The following is a 24763-nucleotide window of genomic DNA, read 5'->3' as shown; positions in this document are numbered from 1 at the left end:
TCTAAATCAGGTGGTTAAAAGGTTGTATCTCTCTCTCAGGCAAGAGAGAACTAGACACTGGGACAGAGGAGTCATGCAGGAATAAACCTTAGGAACAGCAGTGCTCTGGAGGAAGTTGAGGCTTGTTATTTAAGTTAACAAAGAAGGGAAACCTTAGGAAGCAGGTTTCAGAGTAGCAGCCGTGTTAGTCTGTATCTGCAAAGAGAACAGAAGGACTTGTGGCACCTTAGAGACGAACCAATTTATTTGAGCATAAGCTTTCGTGAGCTACAGCTCACTTCATCGGATGCATGCCGTGGAAAATACAGTGAGGAGATTTTATATATGCAGAGAACATGAAACAATGGGTGTTACCATACATACTGTAACGAGAGTGATCACTTAAGGTGAGTTATTACCAGTAGGAGAGCGGGGGAGGGGGGAACCTTTTGTAGTGATAATCAAGGTGGGCCATTTCCAGCAGTTGACAAGAACATCTGAGGAACGGCGGGGGGGGGGGGGGGAGGATAAACATGGGGAAATAGTTTTACTTTGTGTAATGACCCATCCACTCCCAGTCTCTATTCAAGCCTAAGTTAATTGTATCCAGTTTGCAAATGAATTCCAATTCAGCAGTCTCTCGTTGGAATCTGTTTTTGAAGTTTTTTTGTTGACGAATTGCCACTTTTAGGTCTGTAATCGAGTGACCAAAGAGATTGAAGTGTTCTCCGACTGGATTTTGAATGTTATAATTCTTGACGTCTGATTTGTGTCCATTTCCCCATGTTTATTGCCCCCCCGCCCCGCTGTTCCTCAGACGTTCCTGTCAACTGCTGGAAATGGCCCACCTTGATTATCACTACAAAAGGTTCCCCCCCTCCCCTGCTTTCCTGCTGGTAATAGCTCACCTTACCTGATCACTCTTGTTACAGTGTGTATGGTAACACCCATTGTTTCATGTTCTCTGTGTATATAAATCTCCCCACTGTATTTTCCACTGCATGCATCCGATGAAGTGAGCTGTAGCTCATGAAAGCTTATGCTCAAATAAATTTGCTAGTCTCTAAGGTGCCACAAGTCCTCCTTTTCTTCTTAGGAAGCAGGTAAGTTTGGAGATTATCCAGGGTATGTGCTCTGCACTACCTGCTTAGAGGGATATCGCTAGTAATTTAAAAAGAAAGTCATGTAAATCCTTTGAGTTTTGGTTCTTCAGTCCATAGAGGATTCCAAACAATGGAGATGGATGGGTTGTGAAGTTTGACATCTCCTTCTGAATACAGTCAACCTTCTGTCCACAGTCTAAGAGCATTCATGAGAAACTTGACAAGAAATACGACACAACATTTGGATCTGGATCCAGCCCCGTCCTAACATAAAGTTCTAAGTATGGTTCTAAGTATGGTTCTGGGGTTTTGTTTCTACCCAATATTTTATTAGGGGTCTTCTGCAAAACCTGGATTCAGATCTGACTGACCACAATGGTCAGGGATGTTTGGATCTGGGCTTTTGCTTTAGGTTCATCTATAACTACACAAGTACAGAACAACAGAGGCCAGGCTCAATAACTCATAGAGGCAGCTGGCCGAGCAAAGCCAGAGAAGGCGACTGAGCTATGGAACCATGTGTGAGCTTGGTAATAGTGCAGGAATGATTTGGCATGTGCTGCTTATCTGCGGGTCTGTTCAGAGTGGTGATACAGAAGCAAGAGGGAAGGAGGAGAAAAATAAAAGGCAAAAAAGAAATTAAAAGAAGAAAAATCTGTTTGCAGGATCCTGTCCATCCAAAGGAAATAAAAATAAAGACACAATCTTCTCTCCCAGCCAAAATGGGCATGTTAATCTCAATGAAACTCAAATACACTGGTGGTGGGCAATGGGTGGATGGGTAGACAGATGGCTAAACTACACTGATTTCAACTCATGGATCCTGGTGTTTAACAACAACAATGTCAGGCCGAGTTAGCGCCACATGATTATTTAGACTGTACAATACCAATAGTGTTTAATGCAGAATAGAAATATCTGAGACAATGCTCTGAGACTGGCCACTTAATGAGGAATTTGAGGTGTTAGCTCAAAGATGGACTTGGGGCCCCAGTTCTGCCATGGAGAGTCATGTAGTGTCTGCTGAGGGATGGATAGAGAGTACATTGTTGCTTAATTAACAAGCAGAGCAGAATAGAGAATGAGCCACTCTCCTAAATTCCATCGCATTAAGGAAAAAGCCAGAGCCCATTGGAGCATAGGGCCCCATCCTGCCATGTGCTCAGATCCCTCAACTGCCCATGGAGTCAGTAGGAGCTGAATGCACTCCACACCCAGCAGGAGGCACTTTGCACATCACAGGCTCAGACTCAATGGAACAGATTTAAATGGACATGGGTCATGAAAACCTGGAAGCCGATTTGGGCCTCGTGTTTCCGAAAATGCAAAGATATTTAAAACATAACAACAGCTACCTAGGCATTCAGCCAGCGAATGGTCACAGATTAAATTAATTCCATGCCGGCTTCATAGTAATGTGCTTACCTCACTTACCTTACTCTAAAATATATAACCACTGTTCAATAACCAACATTAGAGTCTCTCTTTAGCTTGTAATTAAACATTAATCTAATTTGCCTGGAGATGACTGGAGCCTCCAAGCATTGATATAACAGCCGATGACTTTCCCCCAGTCCATGTATTCCACCTGCCCCTCCAGCCTTTTCTCTCTTCTCTATCCTGGGATCCTTGCTAGCCTGATTCTGCAAGGGGCATGAACTTCAGTGGGAGCTGAGGGCACCCAGCACTTGGTGGCAGGCTCAAACCCTGAATGAATTACTCCAATGTCTGAATTTACTCCCCAAACTCTCCAAGTATCAATATCTGATCTCCTCCACTTCCCAAAAGGTCCCTCCTGTGAGCCAGACCCCAGTTTCCTAAGTGAAATTATTTACTGATGGCTTATGTTATTCAGAATGGCAGCACATCAATACTCAGCGGTTAAGTTTGTCAGGTTTCCTGGGGCATTCTGAAAAAAAACATTTGCTACTGTAATTAGAACAACTGCCCAAACTCTACTGTTGTAGTGTGCTGAGCTGGGGAGAGCTGCTGGGCATGTATTTATAGACGTGCTCTGATGGTTATACTGCAAGAATGGCTCAACGCATTTTCCTTGGCTTGGGAACCCTCAAAACAAAGCTGAGCAGTTCTGATTCCCTAAGGACATGCAGGCAAACAATACTGACGGCTGAGCAGAGAACATTGATGGCTGAGCTACAGAATTCACTATTCCTTTACAGATTGTTTTTAACAACAGTTCAGTGCATGTGATAAGCACTTTAATAGGTTAGAAAAAAAAACCCTACTAGGGGCAGAATCCCACACCGGGCAAGGAGGCCTGATAAAGCCCTCCATACCACCTTACACCCCCACTGGGGCCGCACTGGGCTTTGCAGTGGAGGGGCAGTAGATTGGGCCTCTGCACTATTAATGTCATGAACAGGCTGCTGGCATGGGCGTAACTATGGGATATAGGGCTTTGTGAATCCATTGGCCCCTACACCTCCCACAAATTATATGAAAGGGCTTCAGTTGCGACTGAGTCCACCGATTAGACAAGCAGCTGCAAAGGTAGGGAGCTAATCTGCCAACTCCTATTGTGGCCTTGGTTTAGCAGGATGGATATTGCCTCTCGAGCACATCCTCCCCAACACCCCATCTGGCTTTCACGCAGCTAGCCTCCCCCAATCAGACTGGCAGGTTGTCAGAGCAGAGACAGTGGGAACTATTTCCAAATGGAGGAAGTTTAAAGAAATCAGTCCAATTCCATGCAAAGTCTTGGGTTTCATGAAGGAACAAAACACTAACACAAGAAAGAGGAAAGCTCCAAGGATAATAGATTAGGCAATGCCGCCTCTACCTTATTTGGTTCCCATCGCTGTCCATCAGAAAGGACCAGTGGTACTTGACGAAGAGCGGGCTGCAGTTGGTCATTTTGATGTAACGTACAACCTCGGTGTCATTCAAGATGCAGCCAAAATCCAAATCCATAGTCTGGAAGTGGAGGTTTGGGAAGTGCACTTCACCCCGAAGCGTGACCTGGTCCTCATGAGGGTGTTCCAGATACCGGATAGTCAGGACCTCCTCTGCAACCCGGATGTTCAAATCCTTTCTGTAGGAAGGGTCAAACCTGATGGAGAGATGCTGCTCCTCTCCAGTCTCTAGTGTCCTGGGCTGTATTGAGACAGACAGGGGTTAATCACCGTTGGACTGAACTTTACTGGTCCAATGGCGTGAAATGCACAAACGCACAATGACAAACCATGAAAAAAATACGGGCATCTCAGCCCATCCATCTCTAAGCCTCGTTATAGCATGTCTAAGTGTCTGGCAGATCACCCCCCAACGAGTCATGTTTCAGACCTTGTCAGATTCACACACATTCCTCTGAATTGCATCAATCCAGCAGATAATAGTTTTGCTGAATTTTGAACCCCTCAAAGTTTTGACTAACCAGTACATTGCTGGGTTCATGTTGTATTTACGAGGGATTGAAAAAAAAGCGAACAGTACAGAGAGAAAAAAGCCAATGGAAGAAATAAAGACAGCATACTGTGAACTGGCTGTGATTTGTGTGTCACTATTGCTCCTGTATAAAACTATAAAATAAGAACTGCTCCTCTATGTGCCATAAGCCCTGTCCTGTTCATAGTTATAGAGCATCTCCTTTAACTGAAGTGCTAGGGGATGGTGCTTTTTGAGCAGGAGGATCTTACGGCTAGCCCTGTTGTCACTATTAAGTGGCTACTGTTTGCAACAAATTGGTAACCACAAAGTCCTAAATACAAGGGGTAGTCCCCTATCACTAATACAGAACACAGGATTCCCTATGTTCCCGATTTTGTAAGTGAATAACCATTTGGGTGGGGGAGGGAAACATGAGTCAAGAAAAAAGGTCAGGAACTCAAACTAGTTCTGTCAAACCTCTAACTTAGTCTGAAGTTTGCAAAACCTCAAGCTCCAATGGTTTTGCTCAACCCAAACCGAGGAGAACATTTCTTGCCAGGAAGTGATGTGGCAATTTCATGCAATACTATGGCAAGTGTGATGAGTCAGCAGGCCTGATTCTGATCTCACTTGCACTGGTTTTACTTCAGTGTAACTCCATTGACATAGGCGTGTCAGAACACAAGGCAGCTGGCTGAGGCTGGAGCAGGGCCGGAGCAGGGGCAGACTACCAGAACTACTAGGCAAGGGGAATGCTCCTGGCCAGGTAGTGATATTGAGCAAACTGGAGCAACTGCCTCCCTTGAGGAGCCTATACACCAGCCTTGGGATCATAGGCGCCAACTTCCTCTCTACCCGGGGCGTGCTCAACCCCCCCTACCCTCCACCCATGCCCCCACTCCAATCCTTCCCACCCTCGCTCTGCCCCCAGCCCTGCCTGAACTCCACCCCTTCCCCCAAGGCCACACCCCACCCCATCGGTGCCTATGCTTGGGATCACCTGGATGGACCTTCGCCTGTGGATTGGCTAACCCCTCTTTAAATGGAGTGGGGTCTATCACAAGACCTTGCGATGTGGCATTGGCCCCACACTGGCCTGTAAGGGTTAATAGAGCCCTGTGGAAGCTGTGCAAGAAGCAGCCAATAGAAGAGGGGCTGCAAGGAGCTGCCAGTTAGAGCCTGGCAGGCCAGTATAAGAGCCGCAGGACAGAGCAGGGTCAGTTACTCCCTGTAGTTCAAGGAGGGAGGACTGGGTGCCTGGCAGGCAGAAAGAAGCTAGCACTCTGGAGAGAGCAGTGCTGGACAGAAACAGTGGACATGTTATTCCTTGACTTTAGCAAAGCTTTTGACATGGTCTTCCACAGTATTCTTGCCAGCAAGTTAAAGAAGTATGGGCTGGATGAATGGACTATAAGGTGGATAGAAAGCTGGCTAGATCAATGGCTCCATGTCTAGTTGGCAGCCGGTATCAAGTGGAGTTCCCCAAGGGTCGTCCTGGGGCCGGTCTTGATCAATATCTTCATTAATGACCTGGAGGATAGCATTGACTGCACCCTCAGCAAGTTTGCAGATGACACTAAACTGGGAGGAGTGGTAGATACGCTGGAGGGTAGGGATAGGTTACAGAGAGATCTAGACAAATTAGAGGACTGGGCCAAAAGAATGACCTCCTGAGGTCACTTCCAACCCTGATATTCTATGATTCTATGATTCTTCACCCTTCCCTCAGGGCCTCAGCATGCCAGTCCTAGCAGCCAGACAGGGGCTCCCTCTCACTCATGGAATCACAGAATATCAGGGTTGGAAGGGTCCTCAGTAGATAATCTAGTCCAACCCCCTGCTCAAAGCAGGACCAATCCCCAAATAAATCATCCCAGCCAGGGCTTTGTCAAACCTGACCTTAAAAACCTCAAAGGAAGGAGATTCCGTCACCTTCCTAGGTAACCCATTCCAGTGCTTCACCACCCTCTTAGTGAAAAAGTTTTTCCTAATATCCAACCTAAACCTCCCCACTGCAACTTGAGATCATTACTCCTTGTTCTGTCATCTGCTACCATTGAGAACAGTCTAGAGCCATCCTCTTTGGAACCCCCTTTCAGGTAGTTGAAAGCAGCTGTCAAATCCCCCCTCATTCTTCTGCACACTAAACAATCCCAGTTCCCTCAGCCTCTCCTCATAAGTCATGTGTTCCAGTCCCCTCATCATTTTTGTTGCCTTCCGCTGGAGGTTTTCCAATTTTTCCACATCCTTCTTGTAGTGTGGGGACCAAAACTGGACACGATACTCCAGATGAGGCCTCACCAATGTCGAATAGAGGGGAACGATCATCTCCCTCAATCTGCTTGCAATGCCCCTACTTATACATCCCAAAATGCCATTGGCCTTTTTGGCAACAAGGACACACTGTTGACTCATATCCAGCTTCTTGTCCACTGTAACCCCTGGGTCCTTTTCTGCAGAACTGCTGCCTAGCCACTCGGTCCCTAGTCTGTAGCGGTGCATGGGATTGTTCCATCCTAAGTGCAGGACTCTGCACTTGTCCTTGTTGAACCTCATCAGATTTCTTTTGGCCCAATCCTCCAATTTGTCTAGGGCCCTCTGTATCCTATCCCTGCCCTCCAGCGTTTCTACCACTCCTCCCCGTTTAGTGTCATCCGCAAACTTGCTGAGGGTGCAATACACACCATCCTCCAGATCATTTATGAAGATATTGAACAAAACCGGCCCCAGGACCGATCCCTGGGGTACTTCACTTGATACCGGCTGCCAACTAGACATGGAGCCATTGATCACTACCCGTTGAGCCCGACAATCTAGCCAGCTTTCTATCCACCTTATAGTCCATTCATCCAGCTCACACCCTACAGTTTCCAAAAACTTCCTGGATTGTCTGTGCACCACTGTATTGCTCTCCCAGCAGATATCAGGGTGATTGAAGTCACCCATGAGAACCAGGGCATGCGATCTAGTAACTTCTGTGAGTTGCCGGAAGAAAGCCTCGTCCAACTCATCCCCCTGGTCCGGTGGTCTATAGCAGACTCCCACCATGACATCACCCTTGTTGCTCACACTTTTAAACTTAATCCAGAGACTCTCAGGTTTTTCTGCAGTTTTATACTTGAGCTCTGAGCAGTCATACTGCTCTCTTACATACAGTGCAACTCCCCCACCTTTTCTGCCCTGCCTGTCCTTCCTGAACAGCTTATATCCATCCATGACAGTACTCCAGTCATGTGAGTTATCCCACCAAGTCTCTGTTATTCCAATCACATCATAATTCCTTGACTTTGCCAGGACTTCCAGTTCTCCCTGCTTGTTTCCCAGGCTTCGTGCATTTGTGTATAGGCACTTGAGATAACCCGATGAGTTGCAGTGGAGAACGGACTCCCTACTATGGATAGATACAAAAGAACAAGGGCCCCTGCTGCCTATCCCCAAAAGAAGGCATTACTCTGCTGCTCCTCAGACCTCCTGGCCTTAAGAACAGTTACCTTAGACCAAGTGTATTTCACATACTCAGAAGTGTGGGTGTCGGATGATCCAATAGTTTGCTTTGCTTTCAGATTTAATTCAGAGCAACATGCTGATGATCATATAGAATTAATCCCAGTGCTACCCTTTGGAAACCTACCTGCTCTTTGCTCCTCAGACACAAACACACCAAGGAGCCTTGCATGAAACCTATGCTCTGCTTACCTGAACCTCGGCTGGCAGTGTTTGCTGGTCTGTATCACAGAGGAAGAAGGGTGCTTGAAGGGACAGGAGAACGCTGAGTGGCAGGGAGGAGATGTTCTTTAAGATCAGAGGTTCATACTGTGAAGTCAGGACATCACTGGGGTGCTGTGTAGATGCAAAGCCGTGTGAGAAAGCAAGAGAAACCCAGGAAAAGCACATGCCCACTATGACGACTGGGCTGCAGGCAGGTGACTGGGACTGGGGGGGAGATTTCAACCCTCCACACAGCACGGCAACTCATTTCTACAGCCTTTGTGGCATGAGCAAAGTCCAACATGCAAATCTTTGTGCGGACACGGCCGGGGTGGCTCTGTTAGGGTGGTGATAAAGCATTTTCTGTATGAAGCAGGGTGTAGCTTTGTGTTTCTACAATGTCACAAGAAAAAATAAGGATAAGGAAATAAGGCATAAAATTTTAAGTGAGAGTAATTAGCCATTGGAACAATTTACCCAGTGTCATGGTGGATTCTCTATCACTGACAATTTTAAAATCAAGATTGGATGTTTTTCTACAAGATCTGCTCTAGGAATTATTTTGGGAACGTTCTCGGGCCTGTGGTATACAAGAGGTCAGACTAGATGATCACAATGGTCCCTTTCTGGCCTTGGTATCTATTATTCTTTCCCCTCATTTCTTCCTGGGTTCCTTTCCCCAATTTTCAAAATGTTCAAACTTGAAATTTAATCAAAATTCAAAAACAATTATGACCAGCTGTATAAATGGTCAAAGATTCAATTTTGTCAATTTCTCCCCTTCCCTCTCCCCTCCTTTTCTTTTAATTTCAAAATTTTCTCACACACCCAAAATTGGCAAAGTTTGAAAAATTTCAACCAGCTCTATCACTATTAATACTCTGCACATTCTAGCCCTTTTCTCCCTCAAATGCATTTACCATAAACTATAACATGTGAGGCAGGGAAGTATTACTATCCCCATTTTCCAGATGGGGAAGTAGAGGCACAAAGAAGTAAAATGACTTGACCAAGATCACACAGGAAAGTGCAGTGGCAGAGTGGGCAACAGAACACAGGTTTCCTGACTACAAGTCCTACACTTTAACTAATAGACAGTGAATCTTTCTCAGCCTCACTGGCACAAAGGGCTTTCATTCACAGAGTAAATCCTGCCAATCTTACTGATCTGAGTCCCATTAAAGTCACTGGGGCTACTTGCATGAGAAAGACAAGCAAGAAAGAAAATGGTGCTGCATATGCACTAGGCTAGGATCCTGAATAGCTCAGGTGCAAAGTGTTTCCTGTCCTTTCTGCTATAAAGACAAAAAAAGAGTGGCAGGGTCCCAATCTAGCCTATTCGTTCCTGTTTACACCTTGCATTTCTCAGAGGTTTATGATCAGTTTCTATAAAGTAGATGGTGTTTGGGAAACTAAATGTATTTATCTCAAGCAGTGATTGTGTCATTACAGCAAATAAATCAGAGGGTATGGAACCAAACCGAATGCAGAGAGACAGCTGGGACAACTGGATGGCACCAAATTAAACCTGAATGTTGAGTTCTAACAGCTCATTCATACGGGCTCCATCAGTGGTTCTCAAACTGTGGGTTGGGACCCCAAAGTGGATTGTGACCCCATTTTAATGGAGTCGCCAGGGCTGGCTTAGACTTGCTGGGCCCGAGGGCTTGGGCTTTGGCCCCCTGGCCTGGGGCTGTGGGGCTTTGGCTTTGCAATCCCCACCCCCGGGATGGCGGGGCTTAGGTAGGCTCAGGCTTCTGTCCCCCCTCCTGGGGTCCTGTAGTAATTTTTGTTGTCAGAATGGGGTTGAGGTGCAATGAAGTCTGAGAACCATTGGACTACATAACAGAACTGCGGTTCTGCAACATTGCTGGCTGTGGGAAATAGAGAATCTGGAGGATGGTGTGGATTGCACTCTCAGCAAATTTGCGGATGATACTAAACTGGGAGGAGTGGTAGATACGCTGGAGGGGAGGGATAGGATACAGAAGGACCTAGACCAATTGGAAGATTGGGCCAAAAGGAATCTGATGAGGTTCAATAAGGATAAGTGCAGGGTCCTGCACTTAGGACGGAAGAACTCAATGCACAGCTACAGACTAGGGACCGAATGGCTAGGCAGCAGTTCTGCGGAAAAGAACCTAGGGGTGACAGTGGACGAGAAGCTGGATATGAGTCAGCAGTGTGCCCTTGTTGCCAAGAAGGCCAATGGCATTTTGGGATGTATAAGTAGGGGCATAGCGAGCAGATCGAGGGACGTGATCGTTCCCCTCTATTCGACATTGGTGAGGCCTCATCTGGAGTACTGTGTCCAGTTTTGGGCCCCACACTTCAAGAAGGATGTGGATAAATTGGAGAGAGTCCAGCGAAGGGCAACAAAAATGATTAGGGGACTGGAACACATGAGTTATGAGGAGAGGCTGAGGGAGCTGGGATTGTTTAGCCTGCAGAAGAGAAGAATGAGGGGGGATTTGATAGCTGCTTTCAACTACCTGAAAGGGGGTTCCAAAGAGGATGGCTCTAGACTGTTCTCAATGGTAGCAGATGACAGAACGAGGAGTAATGGTCTCAAGTTGCAGTGGGGGAGGTTTAGATTGGATATTCGGAAAAACGTTTTCACTAAGAGGGTGGTGAAACACTGGAATGCGTTACCTAGGGAGGTGGTAAAATCTCCTTCCTTAGAGGTTTTTAAGGTCAGGCTTGACAAAGCCCTGGCTGGGATGATTTAACTGGGAATTGGTCCTGCTTCGAGCAGGGGGTTGGACTAGATGACCTTCTGGGGTCCCTTCCAACCCTGATATTCTATGATTCTATGATTCTATGAATAGGGATGAACAAACAGGAGTGGGGTGGGAAAATTGCTTCCCATCATCAGATATCCTGCAGGATAGGGGATGAAGATGCAGGAATCTGGTTGCAGAGATGAGTGGGATTGAACTGCTTATGTATGAGAGTTACATTTCTTAACACAGCAGTTGCTTAAGAATGTCTACGAATCCTTATGAATACAGAGGAAAAAGCAATTGGCAAGAATGGAGATGCGTTAATACACCAGTTCATATATCAATAGTGTGGAGAGCAGATTTAGAATCATAGAATAACAGAGTTGGAAGGGACCTCTGGAGGCCATCTAGTCCAACCCCCTACCCAGAGCAGGACTAATCCCAACTAAATCATCCCAGCCAGGGCTTTGTCAAGCCTGACCATAAAAACTTCTAAGGAAGGGGATTCCACCACCTCCCTAGGTAACGCATTCCAGTGTTTCACCACACGCCTAGTGAAAAAGTTTTTCCTAATATCCAACCTAAACCTCCCCCACTGCAACTTGAGACCATTACTCCTTGTCCTGTCATCTGCTATCACTGAGAACAGTCTAGATCCATCCTCTTTGGATCCACCTTTCAGGTAGTTAAAAGCAGCTATCAAATCCCCCCTCATTCTTCTCTTCCATAGACTAAACAATCCCAGTTCCCTCAGCCTCTCCTCATAAGTCACGTGTTCTAGACCCCTAATCATTTTTGTTGCCCTTCGCTGGACGTTTTCCAATTTTTTCACATCCTTCTTGTAGTGTGGGGCCCAAAACTGGACACAGTACTCCAGATGAGGCCTCACCAATGTCGAACAGAGGGGAACGATCACATCCCTCGATCTGCTGGCAATGCCCCACTTATGCATCCCAAAATGCCATTGGCCTTCTCAGCAACAACGGCACACTGGTGACTCATATCCAGCTTCTCGTCCACTGTCACCCCTATATCCTTCTCTGCAGAACTGGCTGCCTAGCCATTCGGTCCCTAGTCTGTAGCGTTTCATTGGATTCTTCCGTCCTAAGTGCAGGACTCTGCACTTGTCCTTGTTGAATCTCATCAGATTTCTTTTGGCCCAATCCTCCAATTTGTCTAGGTCCCTCTGTATCCTATCCCTCCCCTCCAGCGTATCTACCACTCCTCCCAGTTTAGTGTCATCCGCAAACTTGCTGAGGGTGCAATCCGCACCATCCTCCAGATCATTAATGAAGATATTGAACAAAACCAGCCCCAGGACCGACCCTTGGGGCACTCCGCTAAATACCGGCTGCCAACTAGAGATGGAGCCATTGATCACTACCCGTTGAGCCCGACAATCTAGCCAGCTTTCTACCCACCTTGTTGTGCATCCATTTGGACCTGAAGGGAAAGTAGGAAACTACAGGTTTCAGAGTAACAGCCGTGTTAGTCTGTATTCGCAAAAAGAAAAGGAGTACTTGTGGCACCTTAGAGACTAACCAATTTATTAGAGCATAAGCTTTCGTGAGCTACAGCTCACTTCCTCAGATGCATATCGTGGAAACTGCAGCAGGCTTTATATATACACAGAGAATATGAAACAATACCTATTCCCACCCCACTGTCCTGCTGGTAATTGCTTATCTAAAGTGATCATCAGGTGGGCCATTTCCAGCACAAATCCAGGTTTTCTCACCCTCCACCCCCCCACACAAATTCACTCTCCTGCTGGTGATAGCCCATCCAAAGTGACAACTCTTTACACAATGTGCATGACAATCAAGTTGGGCTATTTCCTGCACAAATCCAGGGTGGGGGGGATGTGAGAAAACCTGGATTTGTGCAGGAAATAGCCCAACTTGATTGTCATGCACATTGTGTAAAGAGTTGTCACTTTGGATGGGCTATCACCAGCAGGAGAGTGAATTTGTGTGGGGGGGTGGAGGGTGAGAAAACCTGGATTTGTGCTGGAAATGGCCCACCTGATGATCACTTTAGATAAGCTATTACCAACAGGACAGTGGGGTGGGAATAGGTATTGTTTCATATTCTCTGTGTATATATAAAGCCTGCTGCAGTTTCCACGATATGCATCTGAGGAAGTGAGCTGTAGCTCACGAAAGCTTATGCTCTAATAAATTGGTTAGTCTCTAAGGTGCCACAAGTACTCCTTTTCTTTTAGGAAACTACAGTTTCTCTTGTCAACCTAATTTCAAGTACAGTGGGGCAGAACCTCAACTGGTATAAATTGTCATGGCTCCAGTGAAGGACTAGGAGTCTATCCTCGTCCTGGAAAGACCTGGTATAACAGACTGCCATATCATGACAACATTAGGTATAGAACTGGTACTTTTGAGAGTTTGTCATGACTCCCCCAGTACAGATGGACTAGTGGTAACCAAGGCACCTAGCTATACTGGTGGAAGGGAACAAAAATAATCTCCACAACATTTTTAAAAAGTCTTTGAATCTTTCCTAAATCAGATGCACCGAGAGCTCACATAATGGGGTGGGGCAATGGTTTGACTGGCATTCATGTGTGATGATCTGGAACCCCGCTTGTGGCCTTGGCATTGCCAGCCATGGCACCATCCCACATGGAAGCTGATCAGTTCTTTATTACACAACACACTAACGTGCGACTTGCCCAGTGGCCTTGGGGAGGAGTTGGGAGGTGTAATTTCCAGCTCAAGGAAACACCCCCGCCCTAGCTGGGATTGAGCTAGTGTGGCAAAAATAGAAGTGGGGCCGCCATGGCTGGCCGCCCCAAGTATGATCCCAGCCAAGATGACAAGTAGGTACTCAGGGCAGGGAACCCTCCCACTGCTTGCACCGCCGCAGCTGCACATCTATTTTTAGCATGGTAGCTCAATCACAGCTAGTGCAGGTATGGCTACTCAAGCTCGGAATGACACCTTAGAGCTCCAGCATAGACATGCCCTGAGCGTCGCTTGGTGTAGAATGGAGATAATCATTCTTATCTACCCACAGCCACAGGGGGACAGTGGGGAATAATTAATTAATGCTTGTAAAGGAGGTTGACCATATAAAACACTATTAAAGGTGAAATCCTAACCCCACTGAAGTCAATTGAAAAACTGCCATTGATTTCAATGGGGCCAGGATTTCACACAGTCTTTGCACATGTTTGTGTATATACATACATGCGTGCGCACACACACACCATATCCTTTCAAACAGCCATTTGGCTGACTATCTATTAAATGCCAGCAGTCAGCCTAATGGTTTACCTTCTCCACTCGGAAAGTGATCTCTCTGGAGGAGAGGTGCAGAATGGGTGCGATGAATTCACATGTGACGTCGACTTTCATTATCCGTTCCTTCCCAGACTGCTTCCCTATAATGGCATGGCAAATCAACCGTTCCTTCACGACCTGCGCAGGAAACAGTCACAGCACAGCGTCAGGATTGAGATACGTATTGGCTGCTGGTACAAAGCCAATGGGTTCCAGGTCCACGTACAGCAGCCTGTTACCTACCCTTGGCACTCACTGGGCACCATGGCCTATAGTCATAAAGATATATACATCTGTCTGTAAAATGTCCTGTGTTTCTTTACACTGCATTCTGTTTTTTCAATACTAAAATGTCCATAATACCATGTGTTCTGCAACTCCGGATGAAGACACTTGTGAATTAGGTGCTACCTATGACCATAATAACTAAAGCATCAAATGACTATTTTTATGATTTATCCCTTTGCCAAGCACCACACTTCTATAAAACTGGAGGGAATCATTTTTAAAAAAACAGGTGCTATATTAAGGAAAATAGATTGAAAAGGAATCCTGATGCCAGAAAACCTGCCCTCAAAACCATCACAGAAATTATAGGCAGAAAGGACCCAATAATTCAGTCAGCTCTTTTCTTTGTCAATGCAAGATTCCTCCCTCCTCTGTGTTTGTCTGATCCAGTTTTAAAAGTCCTCTGCATTGCGGCTTGCAACACATTCCTTGGGAGTCAACTGACCAACATAACAACTCTCACGTCAGGAGATTTTTCAGAGTCACCTTACACTTTCCCTTACACAAGAACGGCCATAGTGGGTCAGACCAAAGGTCCATCTAGCCCAGTATCCTGTCTGCCGACAGTGGCCAGTGCCAGCTGCTTTAGAGGGAATGAACAGAACAGGGAATCATCAATTGAACCATCCCCTGTCGCCCATTCCCAGCTTCTGGCAAACAGTGGCTAGGGACACCATCCTTGTCCATCCTGGCTAATAGCCATCGATGGACCTGTCCTCCATGAACTTATCTAGTTCTTTTTTGAACCCTATTATAGTCTTGGCCTTCACAACATCCTCTGGCAAAGAGTTCCACAGACTGACTGTGCGTTGTGTGAAGAAATACTTCCTTTTGTTTGTTTTAAACCTGCTGCCTATTAATTTCATTTGGTGAACCCTAGTTCTTGTGTGAGGAGGAGGAGTAAATAACACTTCCTTATTTATTTTCTCCAAACCTGTCATGATTTTATAGCCCTCTATCATATCCCCACTTAGCCGTCTCTTTTTCAAGCTGAACAGTCCCAGTCTTATTAATCTCTCCTCATACGGAAGCTGCTCCATACCCCTAATAATTTTTGTTGCCCTTTTCTGAACCTTTTCCAATTCCAATATAACTTTTTTGAGATGGGGCAACCACATCTGCACGCAGTATTCAAGATGTGGGCGTACCATGGATTTATATAGAGGCAACATGATATTTTCTGTCTTATTATCCATCCCTTTCTTAATGATTCCCAACATTCTGTTTGTTTTTTTGAGTGGATGTTTTCAAAGAACTAGCCACCATGACTCCAAGATCTCTTTCATGAGTTGTAAAAACTAATTTAGACCCCATCATTTTATATGTATAGTTGGGATTATGTTTTCCAACATGCATTACTTTGCATTTTTCGATACTTACTTTCGTCTGTCATTTTTTTCCCCAGTCACCTAGTTTTGTGAGATCCTTTTGTGGCGCTTCACAGTTTGCCTGGGACTTAACTCTCTTGAGCAGTTTTGTATCATCTGCAAATCTTCTTCAATTTCATCCCATTACTCCTAAGCTATCCCCTATGGTGCTATAACAACACATTTTTCTCCTTCCCTGGAGTTTGGCACCCTCCCAGTACTTGTTAAAGTTGTCACATAACCAAGCTATGTACCCAGAGCCCTTCTCAGTCTTGAGCCCATAGCTGCAGGGCAGTGAACACCTACATGCTGCTACCCAGCAGCAGCTATAACCAGCTCATGCTCCACTACTCATGCCTGCTGTAGGCACAGACCACGGAGAGTCCTGCCTCGGGGGGTCTGAGAGGCAGCAGCCTCATGGCTCCGAATTGGCTCCCTACCCTATGTAAACCCAAGGGATGGTCCAGGAAGTGTCTAGGCAACAGTGTGGATATCCTGTAGCTGCCATGATCATTCTCGTTCTTGAATTCCTGTCTTTGACCTTGGCTTGATTTGGATCTCGCCTCCTGATCTGGACTCGGATCCTTGGTATTAACCCCAGCCTGGAATTTGACCATGAACTCCTCTGCTACTCTCAGTCCCCGGTTTCACCTGGCTCTGACCCTTGGTCCTGACTGCTCTTGTCAGGATGCTGACAGTAAGTCAATCCCTCTAGCCTCCTGATTGTTTGATTCTCTTCTTTAGGCCCAATCCAATTTGTCAACATCTATCAGGTAATGAGGTGTCCATATCCCAACAGAACCATACAGCAATCAGAATGTCTGCTACCTGGAAAAAGCCATGCAGAAGTGTGAAAACTGGGTTTTCTTCTGCCACCAGTTGGGACAGACAGGGTCTCCCCCCGTAACATAGCACAAGATTTCCACCCCACTAAGCTCATAGACCATTGGGGATCTGCCGGAGGGAAGGGCAACCACACTGACATCCCTTTGTCTCTGTTATGCTATCTATTCCCCTGACATGCCATAGCCCAGGAGGGAACAGAAGATTTCCTCCAAGAGGGACAGCTAGCTGGTGAGTACTCCAGAGACACCTCTCCCCCAGGAGCATTCCAAAGCACTGACATCAGGGACAACACAAGCTCATAAACATTCCCTCTGCGTTACTACGCACAGCTATGGCCTGCAGTTCTGAAGCAGGAGGATCCAGAACAGCTTGACTGGCAACTCCTCTCTTCTCCCTCCCTGCCTGTTAAACCAGAACCCTGCAGAAGGACTTCCATTGGGCTAAGGGGAGGAAAGGAGGAAGCTTCACACCCACTTCTTAGTCCTTCCCAAACCTCACACCGATGGTGCAGGCTCCCTTTCACTCAAGAAAGGAAAGGGGAGTGTGGGGTCAGTGGAAAGGGCTGATTAGGTCCCTGTGCTGTAATGTGCATACACACAGCCCTGGACTTTGTTGTCCATTATCACACCTAAGTCACTTTCAGCATTCCTGATTTCCCCCCATTAGCCTGTTGGAGCCTGGGTTTGGTGCCTTTCATAGCATGTAGCAGTGCTATACTTGATGTCCCATGCTGTCCCTGGGACATAAGGGCTAGGGCATACTGGAATGGAAAATATTGATGAGAAATGAGCTGTCAAATATAATGATCAGTGGGAACAGCCTCTTAGAGTGGAAGATATCACTCTGTGTTCTTTAAAAACAATGCATTAGGTCTAACATTTCCCAACAGGACACAGCATGTTAAATGGACATTTTTTTATTTCTTTATAAATATAAGTAATGACTATGTTGGAGGTTACTCCCTCCCATTACATAGCTGTGTTTTGGATTATTCCCCTCTCCCATTATATTACCTTGCATTTTTCTAATTACTTTCTGCCCGTGATCCTAATCTCTCCAGACACTGCTATATTATTTCTTCAGCTTCCCTTCTGCCTCAACACATAACTCCCTGTAACTTGCTGCTTGCCCCAGAAGTCAGCTGGTATTTTGGCATTTGAATGTTGGGTTTATGGTAGCTATAGTAACAAGAAAAGCCTTAGCGACTAATAGTGCTCAAGCAAGAAACGCAACTGGTGCTACCATGGTAACTTGTGGCATTACAGCAATTCTTGCAAGACATTGATCATTTTCTAAGATAAATGTCAAGGGACCAGCTAAGAAATACCAGTTGCAACAACCTAATTGAAACTCTGCAGCTCTTGCAGTCCTTTACCTTAGGGGTGTCAGAGGAGCCTTCCAGCATCATATCCATGGTCTTGCCTGGGATCAGCTCCATCCTTAATGGATGAAGCTTAAACACTGGAGAGGGGGTCTCTGGTCTCTGGGAGGAATTCTTGCCCTTGGCATTACTAATAGCAGGGAAACGGTTACGCGGGCGAAATGGAGGGAAACCTTCTGTCATCCAGTAGAGCTGATGGGTTCGTCGTCCACGGTTGGTTATCTTGAAGCGATAGCAGCAGGGATCCAGACTAGAACAGCAGAATGGAGGCAGATGGAAAAGGTTACTGATGGTGGGGTGTCTCTACCAAGAGAGAGCAAAAAGTCATTTATTTAACTGGGAAGCTACTAGAGCAATGTATAAAGCATTCCATTTGCCAACAGTGGGGGGACGAAGGGGTGATCACTAGCAGCCAGCTCAGATTTATCAAGAACAAATCATGCCAAACCAGCTGGATTTCCTTCTTTGACAGGGTAACTGGTTTGGTAGATAGGAGGAATGCGGTGGAGATAATATACCTGGACTTCAGCAAGGCTTTTGACACAGTCCCACAGGACATTCTGATAAGTGAGCTGGAGAAATGCGGGTTTGGCGGAACTCACATTAAGTGGATACATAATTGGTTAAAAAAACACAAACAAAGAGTAACTATTAATGGAATGATGTTGGGTTGGAGGGAAGTCTCAAGTGGGGTTCCACAGGGTTCTGTGCTGGGTCCAGTTGTTTAACATCTGTATTAATGACCAGCATGTAGGAATAGAGAGCATACTGATCAAATGTGCAGATGACACAAAGCTTGGGGGGGGAAAGGGGGAGTTGCCAGTACTTTGGAAGATAAAGCTAAAATTCAGAGGGATCTTGATAATTTGGAGAACTGGGCTATCGACAACAAAATGAAATTCAACAAAGACAAATGTAATGTTCTACATTTAGGGAAGAAAAACCAAATGCACAAATACAGAACGGGGGATAACTGGCTTGGCAGCAGCACTGCTGAGAAAGATCTGGGAGTTGTGGTGGATCACAATCAACATGAGTCAGCAATGTGATGCTGTGGCAAAAAAAGCAAATGCAATTTTGGTTGCATTAACAGAGGCATAACATGCAAGTCATGGGAGGTGATAGTACCACACTACTCAGCACTGGCTAGGCCTCAGCTGGAGGACTGTGTCCAGTTTTGGTCACCAATGTATAGAAAGGATGTGGAGAAACTGGAAAGGATCCAGAAGTGAGCGACAATGATGCTTAAAGGGATGGAATGCAAGTCCTGTGAGCAAAGGCTGAAGGAACAGGGTATGTTTAGTTTGGAAAAGAGGAGATTTGATATGATATGGACATGATAATGGTCTTGATAATGGTCTTCAAATATTTGAAAGGCTGCCATAAAAAGATGGATAAACATTGTTCTTTCTTGCTCCAGAGGGCAGGACAACAATGGATGGGTTCAAACTACAGCACAGCAGATTTAGATTAAATCTCAGGAAAAGCTTCCTATCTGTAAGAGCAGTAGGCCAGTGGAACAGATGCCTAGGGAGGTTGTGGAAGCTTCTTCACTGGAGGTTTTCAAAAGGATGGTTTAGACCCAACAAATCCTGCATCTTGGCAGGGGGTTAGATGAGATGACCCTTGCAGTCCCTTCTAACCCTATGATTCAATGATTGCTGGAATGCAGCTATTCAACTGCATCAACGGCATTAAAGCTAACTCTTAACAGAATGCCATGTTGTGACATCCAAAGCGACTTGTGTGGCTTGAAGCGATGGCTAACACAATGTACTTTTTAAAGAGCCACTCTGTGTCAAATGGCCCTCAGTTTATGCAGAGCCTCCCGCAGCTGGCTACCTAACAAGCTGCAATAAAGAATGAAACAGGAATGACCAAATCTCAGCATTTGCAGTAGTCATGCTTCTCCTTACCTTTATCTTTTTAATATCCTCTATGTATCTGTGCAAAGCTAGTCCCAAGTCCCACAAAGTGAGCTGGTTTGTACTGGCCATGGCAGAAGAGGCAAGCAAGTACCCAGCCCCGTTATCTGTTACAACTTCCCTTCAGTGTAGCCACTGGGCACAGGTGGTGGCTTGGGCTAGGCACATGAATACAATCCTGCCCGGGAGGAGCAGCTAGCTCAAGCCACTGTGGCCAGACTGCTGTTTTTACTGTGCTAGATCAATCAGATTGTAGACAGCTCCCAGCTGCAGTGTAGCTAAATAAATATCCATCTACATTTTACAAAATAAACCTTGGAGGACTGGAGGGGAGATATTGACCATTTCCCAACATGACCCCGAAGGGACAGAATCCTGTCTGTGATTCCCCTCGTTCAGATCTCTGTGCTGCCAAGCCAATGGAGCTTGACAACCCCCTGAGCCTCCCTGCGGGAACTGGCTGCGATAACTGGATTCATGCATGACCTCCAGGGATTTCAGACTAAAGGAAAGAAAGGGCACCGGGTGGCCTGCATTCTGCAACTCCATTAACTAGAGAAACTAAAGCTTTTTTTTTTTTTTTTGGCTGCTAAAGAGATCCTCTTTCATTGCAATTAGAAAACACAGTGTGCATTCGTATTTGACCATCTGGGTAGACTGTTGCCCTTTTCTTCAACTGCTACAGATTAATGGCCTGCTACAGATAGAAGCTGAGTGCCTTTACTCAGGAGGTGCTCACCACCTGGCAGGATAGGGCTCTGCGGGTCTGTTCCCACTGAAGAGATTCTGATAAGATGGTGGTAGGTGTGCTACAAAAACTAGACAGAGTCTATAGTTTTCCCATTAACTACAGTGAGAACAGGGCCGGGCACCGTCTGCTGTTAGACTGGAGTGACCTCAGGGCTAAATAACCCTGGCATTTTGGGATGTATAAGTAGGGGCATTGCCAGCAGATCGAGGGACGTGATAGTTCCCCTCTATTCGAGACTGGTGAGGCCTCATCTGGAATACTGTGTCCAGTTTTGGGCCCCACACTACAAGAAGGATGTGGAAAAATTGGAAAGAGTCCAGCGGAGGGCAACAAAAATGATTAGGGGACTGGAACACATGACTTATGAGGACAGGCTGAGGGAACTGGGGATGTTTAGTCTACGGAAGAGAAGAATGAGGGGGGATTTGATAGCTGCTTTCAACTACTTGAAAGGGGGTTCCAAAGAGGATGGATCTAGACTGTTCTCAGTGGTAGCAGATGACAGAACAAGGAGTAATGGTCTCAAGTTGCAGCGGGGGAGGTTTAGGTTGGATATTAGGAAAAACTTTTTCACTAGGAGGGTGGTGAAGCACTGGAATGCGTTACCTAGGGAGGTGGTGGAATCTCCTTCCTTAGAAGTTTTTAAGGTCAGGCTTGAGAAAGCCCTGGCTGAGATTATTTAGTTGGGGATCAGTCCTGCTTTGAGCAGGGGGTTGGACTAGATGACCTCCTGAGATCCCTTCCAACCCTGATATTCTATGATTCTATGAGCCTGTGATATTCCTGAGATCCCTTCCAATCCTGATATTCTATGATTCTGTGAGGGGAGGGCTCCTGCCTCATACTGAGAATGAGGGGCGATCAGCAGGTTATCTCAAGTGCTTATATACGAATGCACAAAGCCTTGGAAACAAGCGGGGAGAACTGGAGGTCCTGGTGATGTCAAGGAACTATGACGTGATTGGAATAACAGAGACTTGGTGGGATAACTCACATGACTGGAGTACTGTCATGGATGGTTATAAACTGTTCAGGAAGGACAGGCAGGGCAGAAAAGGTGGGGGAGTAGCACTGTATGTAAGGGAGCAGTATGACTGCTCAGAGCTCCGGTACGAAACTGCTGAAAAACCTGAGTGTCTCTGGATTAAGTTTAGAAGCGTGAGCAACAAGAGTGATGTAGTGGTGGGAGTCTGCTATAGACCACTGGACCAGGGGGATGAGGTAGATGAGGCTTTCTTCCGGCAACTCGCAGAAGCTACTAGATCGCACGCCCTGGTTCTCATGGGTGACTTTAATTTTCCTGATATCTGCTGGGAGAGCAATACAGCAGTGCATAGACAATCCAGGAAGTTTTTGGAAAGCGTAGGGGACAATTTCCTGGTGCAAGTGCTGGAGGAGCCAACTAGGGGGGGAGCTTTTCTTGACCTGCTGCTCACAAACCGGGAAGAATTAGTGAGGGAAGCAAAAGTGGACGGGAATCTGGGAGGCAGTGACCATGAGTTGGTTGAGTTCAGGATCCTGACACAGGGAAGAAAGGTAAGCAGCAAGATACGGACCCTGGACTTCAGGAAAGCAGACTTCGACTCCTTCAGGGAACTGATGGGTAGGATCCCCTGGGGGACGAACATGAAGGGGAAAGGAGTCCAGGAGAGTTGGCAGTATTTCAAGGAATCCCTGTTGAGGTTACAGGGACAAACCATCCCGATGAGTCGAAAGAATAGTAAATATGGCAGGCGACCAGCTTGGCTCAACGGTGAAATCCTAGCGGATCTTAAACATAAAAAAGAAGCTCACAAGAAGTGGAAGGTTGGACATATGACCAGGGAAGAGTATAAAAATATTGCTTGGGCATGTAGGAATGAAATCAGGAGGGCCAAATCGCACCTGGAGCTGCAGCTAGCAAGAGATGTCAAGAGTAACAAGAAGGGTTTCTTCAGGTGTGTTGGGAACAAGAAGAAAGCCAAGGAAAGTGTGGGCCCCTTACTGAATGAGGGAGGCAACCTAGTGACAGAGGATGTGGAAAAAGCTAATGTACTCAATGCTTTTTTTGCCTCTGTCTTCACTAACAAGGACAGCTCCCAGACTGCTGCGCTGGGCATCACAACATGGGGAGTAGATGGCCAGCCCCCTGTGGAGAAAGAGGTGGTTAGGGACTATTTAGAAAAGCTGGATGTGCACAAGTCCATGGGGCCAGACGAGTTGCATCCGAGAGTGCTAAAGGAATTGGTGGCTGTGATTGCAGAGCCATTGGCCATTATCTTTGAAAACTCGTGGTGAACGAAGGAAGTCCCAGATGACTGGAAAAAGGCTAATGTAGTGCCAATCTTTAAAAAAGGGAAGAAGGAGGATCCTGGGAACTACAGGCCAGTCAGCCTCACCTCAGTCCCTGGAAAAATCATGGAGCAGGTCCTCAAGGAATCAATCCTGAAGCACTTACATGAGAAGAAAGTGATCAGGAACAGCAAGCATGGATTCACCAAGGGAAGGTCATGCCTGACTAATCTAATCGCCTTCTATGATGAGATTACTGGTTCTGTGGATGAAGGGAAAGCAGTGGATGTATTGTTTCTTGACTTTAGCAAAGCTTTTGACATGGTCTCCCACAGTATTCTTGTCAGCAAGTTAAAGAAGTATGGGCTGGATGAATGCACTATAAGGTGGGTAGAAAGTTGGCTAGATTGTCGGGCTGAACGGGTAGTGATCAATGGCTCCATGTCTAGTTGGCAGCCGGTGTCAAGTGGAGTGCCCCAGGGGTCGGTCCTGGGGCCGGTTTTGTTCAATATAATCATAAATGATCTGGAGGATGGTGTGGATTGCACTCTCAGCAAATTTGCGGATGATACTAAAGTGGGAGCAGTGGTAGATACGCTGGAGGGCATGGATAGGATACAGAGGGACCTAGACAAACTGGAGGATTGGGCCAAAAGAAATCTGATGAGGTTCAATAAGGATAAGTGCAGGGTCCTGCACTTAGGACGGAAGAACCCAATGCACAGCTACAGACTAGGGACCGAATGGCTAGGCAGCAGTTCTGCGGAAAAGGACCTAGGGGTGACAGTGGACGAGAAGCTGGATATGAGTCAGCAGTGTGCCCTTGTTGCCAAGAAGGCCAATGGCATTTTGGGATGTATAAGTAGGGGCATAGCGAGCAGATCGAGGGACGTGATTGTTCCCCTCTATTCGACGTTGGTGAAGCCTCATCTGGAGTACTGTGTCCAGTTTTGGGCCCCACACTTCAAGAAGGATGTGGAGAAATTGGAGAGAGTCCAGCAAAGGGCAACACATGACTTATGAAGAGAGGCTGAGGGAACTGGGATTGTTTAGTCTGCAGAAGAGAAGAATGAGGGGGGATTTGATAGCTGCTTTCAACTACCTGAGAGGTGGTTCCAGAGAGCATGGTTCTAGACTATTCTCAGTGGTAGAAGAGAACAGGACAAGGAGTAATGGTCTCAAGTTGCAGTGGGGGAGGTTTAGGTTGGATATTAGGAAAACCTTTTTCACTAGGAGGGTGGTGAAACACTGGAATGCGTTACCTAGGGAGGTGGTAGAATCTCCTTCCTTAGAGGTTTTTAAGGTCAGGCTTGACAAAGCCCTGGCTGGGATGATTTAACTGGGAATTGGTCCTGCTTCGAGCAGGGGGTTGGACTAGATGACCTTCTGGGGTCCCTTCCAACCCTGATATTCTATGATTCTATGATTCTATGAGCCAGAGCTAACATGAAATGAATATTCAATGAGACATTGACTCCATTATGTACAGAAACATCGAGTGCAAGGTAGTAATTATTTCACTGTATACTGAGGCAGAGGAATTATTCGTGGCACAGTGACTGTCTTTTTTTTGGACATAAAGAATATGCAGCCAGTGAAAAGTGAGTATAACACACCTGGTGAAATACAAAACCATACACCATATTCCAAGTTAATCTGTGAAAGAAAATATTAAAAATGCATTTGAAGCATACAATGGCTGTGTGAAATACATCACCTTGTGCAATGACAGATC

The 24763-nt window shown here is 46.2% G+C and overlaps 1 protein-coding gene across 1 annotated transcript in view; it reads right to left on the bottom strand.

Moving 5' to 3' along the window:
- Positions 1 to 24763, bottom strand: part of HYDIN (HYDIN axonemal central pair apparatus protein) — a 454160-nt gene that overhangs the window by 182229 nt on the left and 247168 nt on the right. Inside the window, exons 20-23 of the mRNA XM_084644216.1 lie at positions 18076 to 18331; positions 14194 to 14337; positions 8166 to 8309; positions 3883 to 4196 (exon numbers count right to left, since the gene is read on the bottom strand). Of these exons, the coding sequence (XP_084500342.1) occupies positions 3883 to 4196; positions 8166 to 8309; positions 14194 to 14337; positions 18076 to 18331 (858 nt within the window). The remainder of the gene's footprint in view (positions 1 to 3882; positions 4197 to 8165; positions 8310 to 14193; positions 14338 to 18075; positions 18332 to 24763) is intronic.

The sequence above is a fragment of the Lepidochelys olivacea genome, assembly GCF_965140295.1.
Source record: "Lepidochelys olivacea isolate rLepOli2 genome assembly, chromosome: 12".
In the NCBI taxonomy this organism is placed as follows: Eukaryota; Metazoa; Chordata; order Testudines; family Cheloniidae; genus Lepidochelys; species Lepidochelys olivacea.
Note: the sequence above shows the minus strand (reverse complement) of the source record. Positions and strands in the feature narration are given on the sequence as shown.